The sequence below is a fragment of the Sinocyclocheilus grahami genome, unplaced genomic scaffold (assembly GCF_001515645.1).
Source record: "Sinocyclocheilus grahami isolate Dianchi unplaced genomic scaffold, SAMN03320097.WGS_v1.1 scaffold633.1, whole genome shotgun sequence".
In the NCBI taxonomy this organism is placed as follows: Eukaryota; Metazoa; Chordata; class Actinopteri; order Cypriniformes; family Cyprinidae; genus Sinocyclocheilus; species Sinocyclocheilus grahami.
Genome location: NW_015505812.1, coordinates 611,948 through 615,026, shown reverse-complemented (window position 1 = coordinate 615,026; position 3,079 = coordinate 611,948). Strand labels below are relative to the sequence as shown.

Below are 3,079 nucleotides of genomic sequence, written 5' to 3'. Positions count from 1 at the left end.
ATATAATTTGGGATAAATTATGATGGGTATTTCTCGTGAGTGAGATTCCTTTTGCAGAATCATTTGAATCCACTTTGCTCGAGTCTCTCACCGCTGTGAATGCGCAGGTGCTCTTTGAGGTGATGCTTGTATTTAAAGGCCTTTCCACACTGATTGCACTTGAACTTTCTGCTCTCCAGACCGGGCTCAGACATGGAGTTCTGGAAGGAAGAGACGTGAAATCATGAGCATGCTGTGTTTCTGTTTGTGTGCGGTTAGTTATGCATGCATCTGATGTCAGCACCTTGTCGTGAGTCTGGTGGAGGCTCAGGTGTCGCTCCATCTGAGCGCGGTACGGCGTACTGTATCCGCACAGAGGACAAGCGCAGTCTCCTCCATCCCTGACGTCCTGACAGAACTTCATGTGTTCCTGCAGAGACGCGTCGCGCCGGTACGTCCGCTGGCAGTATGGACACGTCTGAACGGCGTCAGGGTTTAAAGCTCCACCGTCTACACAGAGAGATTCATCTTTAAATAAATAAACAGTCCTTTTTCACATTTCTGTGTTTCTCAGCAGCGGAAGTCGTCATAGTTGGGTTTACTTCGAGAGCAGTGAATGGGAGAGTACCACAAATATGTGACCCTGAATCACAAAACCAGTCTTAAGGGTCACTTTTTCTGTAGTTGAGATGATTCTGAATAAATAAGCTTTCCATTGATGTATGGTTTGTTAGGATAGCACAATATTTGGCTGAGATACAACTATTTGAAAATCTGGAATCTGAGGGTGCAAAAAAATCTAAATATTGAGAAAATCATCTTTAAAGTTGTTCAAATGAAGCTCTTAGCAATGCATATTACTAATCAAACATTAAGTTTTGATATAGTTACGGTAGAAACACCCTCGCATTAGCGTTAACTAGTTTACTTGTCATTTGATGCAAAGGTGATATAATACAAAGTATGGTGTTATAAATGTACATACATTTAAAAAAAAATCTGAATATAAAAAACTTTCGAGGATTTACGATGCAGGCACAGTCTTTTGAAAAGTGTCCAATCAGTGATTGTAACGTTATTTAAAGGTTACAGAAACATTTCTTAGAACGTTCTACTGTTATTTTTACCCAAAATATTCTTTTTACGTTTATTTTTAATATTCTAAGAGCGTTAAAATGTTCTTTGTGTTTTAATGTTATTTAAATGTTACATTTTCTTACAACATTCTACTCATTTTATTTTTACCCAGAAGATAACATTGAGTGTTTTTTTATTGTCTAAGAACGTTAAAACGTCATTTAAAGGTTAAAAAACATTACTTAGAACATTCAAGTACAAATAATTTTTATCAGAATGTTGTTCTAAGAACATTTTCTCTCAATGTTATAAGAATGTATATTAAATACTAATAAAGTTAAGAACATTCCATAAGCATGACATTTTGTCCTAACATTTATATAACTTAATTATAATAAACGTTAGTGTAAGTTGAGAGAACGCTGCCTGTTAGCTGGGATGAGTAAATGATGACAGAATGATAATTTTTTGTATGAATCATTTCTTTAAAGTGGTCATGCATTGGAGAAACAAAATGTTCTTGATATTTAAACTAGTGTTAATTTTGGCACCCATTTTTAATTTAATCGTAGTCTTAGTCATGTCTCAAACGTATGTTTTAGTTATTATCATAATTAGTCAACTTTGTCAGTTGAGTAAGTGCATTTATTCAGCGATCACAATCTCAAGCAATACAGTCGAGATGATAGAACCGTCTTAGTGACAATTTTATTTAGATCGCTAACCTCTAGTTTGTTTGAGGCGTGTACAGCAGTCCGCAATAATATTTTGTCTCCTTTTTTTGACAAAAATGACGAGATTTTGTTAAAGTTTGTATTTTTTGAACTTAAACGAAATTGCATGTTGATATAGTCATAGTTATCATTTATTGACCTTATTATTGTGTCGTCATCGTCTCGTTTTAGTCATGGGAAAAGTCAACCAACATTTTGCGTCATAGTTTTAGTTAACAAAATATACACTAATTTACACATATGAGAAGCTGTTATAGTAAAAACACAGAAAAAGGTTTTTTTTAAGAGAGAAATCCACATGTAATGCTCATTTAATATGCAAAGATGTCAGCCAATCATATCAGTGGGCGTTTACATTGAAGTCTCACAGAAGACACGCCCCTTCAAATCGACTATTTCTTTCTAAAATGACCATTTATATCTAAATGTTGACTGTTTTTAATGAAAAGCCATACTCTGATTATAATTGCACAACAGGACCGATTATAAAATAATCAAAAAAATGAATTGACAAGCTCTACTAGTTGACCTTTGCCCTCGGGCGACTCGTGTTCTCCGGGTGACCAGCAGACGGGCGACATGTTGCGGTGAACGCCGTCTAAATGGTACGAGCTGACGGATCCGTTGCATTGTTGAGCGTGAATCGGGCTGAGCAAATGCGACACAGAGTCATAATGTGGTGCGCCGTCCATCACACGAGCATCAGCCTGACCTGAAAGAGACACATGCATCAACATTATCATCACGCTACTGGATTACATTACAAAAACAGGCTGAAAGATAAACAAACATTAGTGTTTTCATCTTAACTTTTAAATGCAAGTCATATTAAAGTTTAAAAACATGTTTACTTTTATCTAAAGATGATATATGTGACCCTGGAGCACAAAACCAGTCAAAAGGCTAAATTTTTTAAAATTGAGATGTATACAGCATCTGAACGAATTAATAAATAAGCTTTCCAGTGATGTATGGTTTGTTAGGATTGGACAATATTTGAAAATCTGGAATCTGAGGGTGCAAAAAAATCTAAATATTGAGAAAATCATCTTTAAAGTTGTCCAAATGAAGTTCTTAGCAATGCATATTACTAATCAAACATTAAGTTTTGATATATTTACGGTAGGAAATTTACAAAATATCTTCATGGAACATGATCTTTACTTAATATCCTAATGATTTTTGGCATAAAAGAGAAATGTATAATTGTGACCCATACAATGTATTGTTGGCTATTGCTACAAATATCCCCCAGCGACTCAACACTGCTTTTGTGCTCCAGGGTCACA

At 35.4% G+C, this 3,079-nt stretch overlaps 1 protein-coding gene across 1 annotated transcript in view; it reads right to left on the bottom strand.

The window, feature by feature from the left end:
- The window catches only part of LOC107558146 (zinc finger E-box-binding homeobox 2-like), an 11,800-nt gene that overhangs the window by 7,493 nt on the left and 1,228 nt on the right, over positions 1-3,079 (bottom strand). Inside the window, exons 2-4 of the mRNA XM_016241770.1 lie at positions 2,320-2,502; positions 284-489; positions 92-200 (exon numbers count right to left, since the gene is read on the bottom strand). Of these exons, the coding sequence (XP_016097256.1) occupies positions 92-200; positions 284-489; positions 2,320-2,502 (498 nt within the window). The remainder of the gene's footprint in view (positions 1-91; positions 201-283; positions 490-2,319; positions 2,503-3,079) is intronic.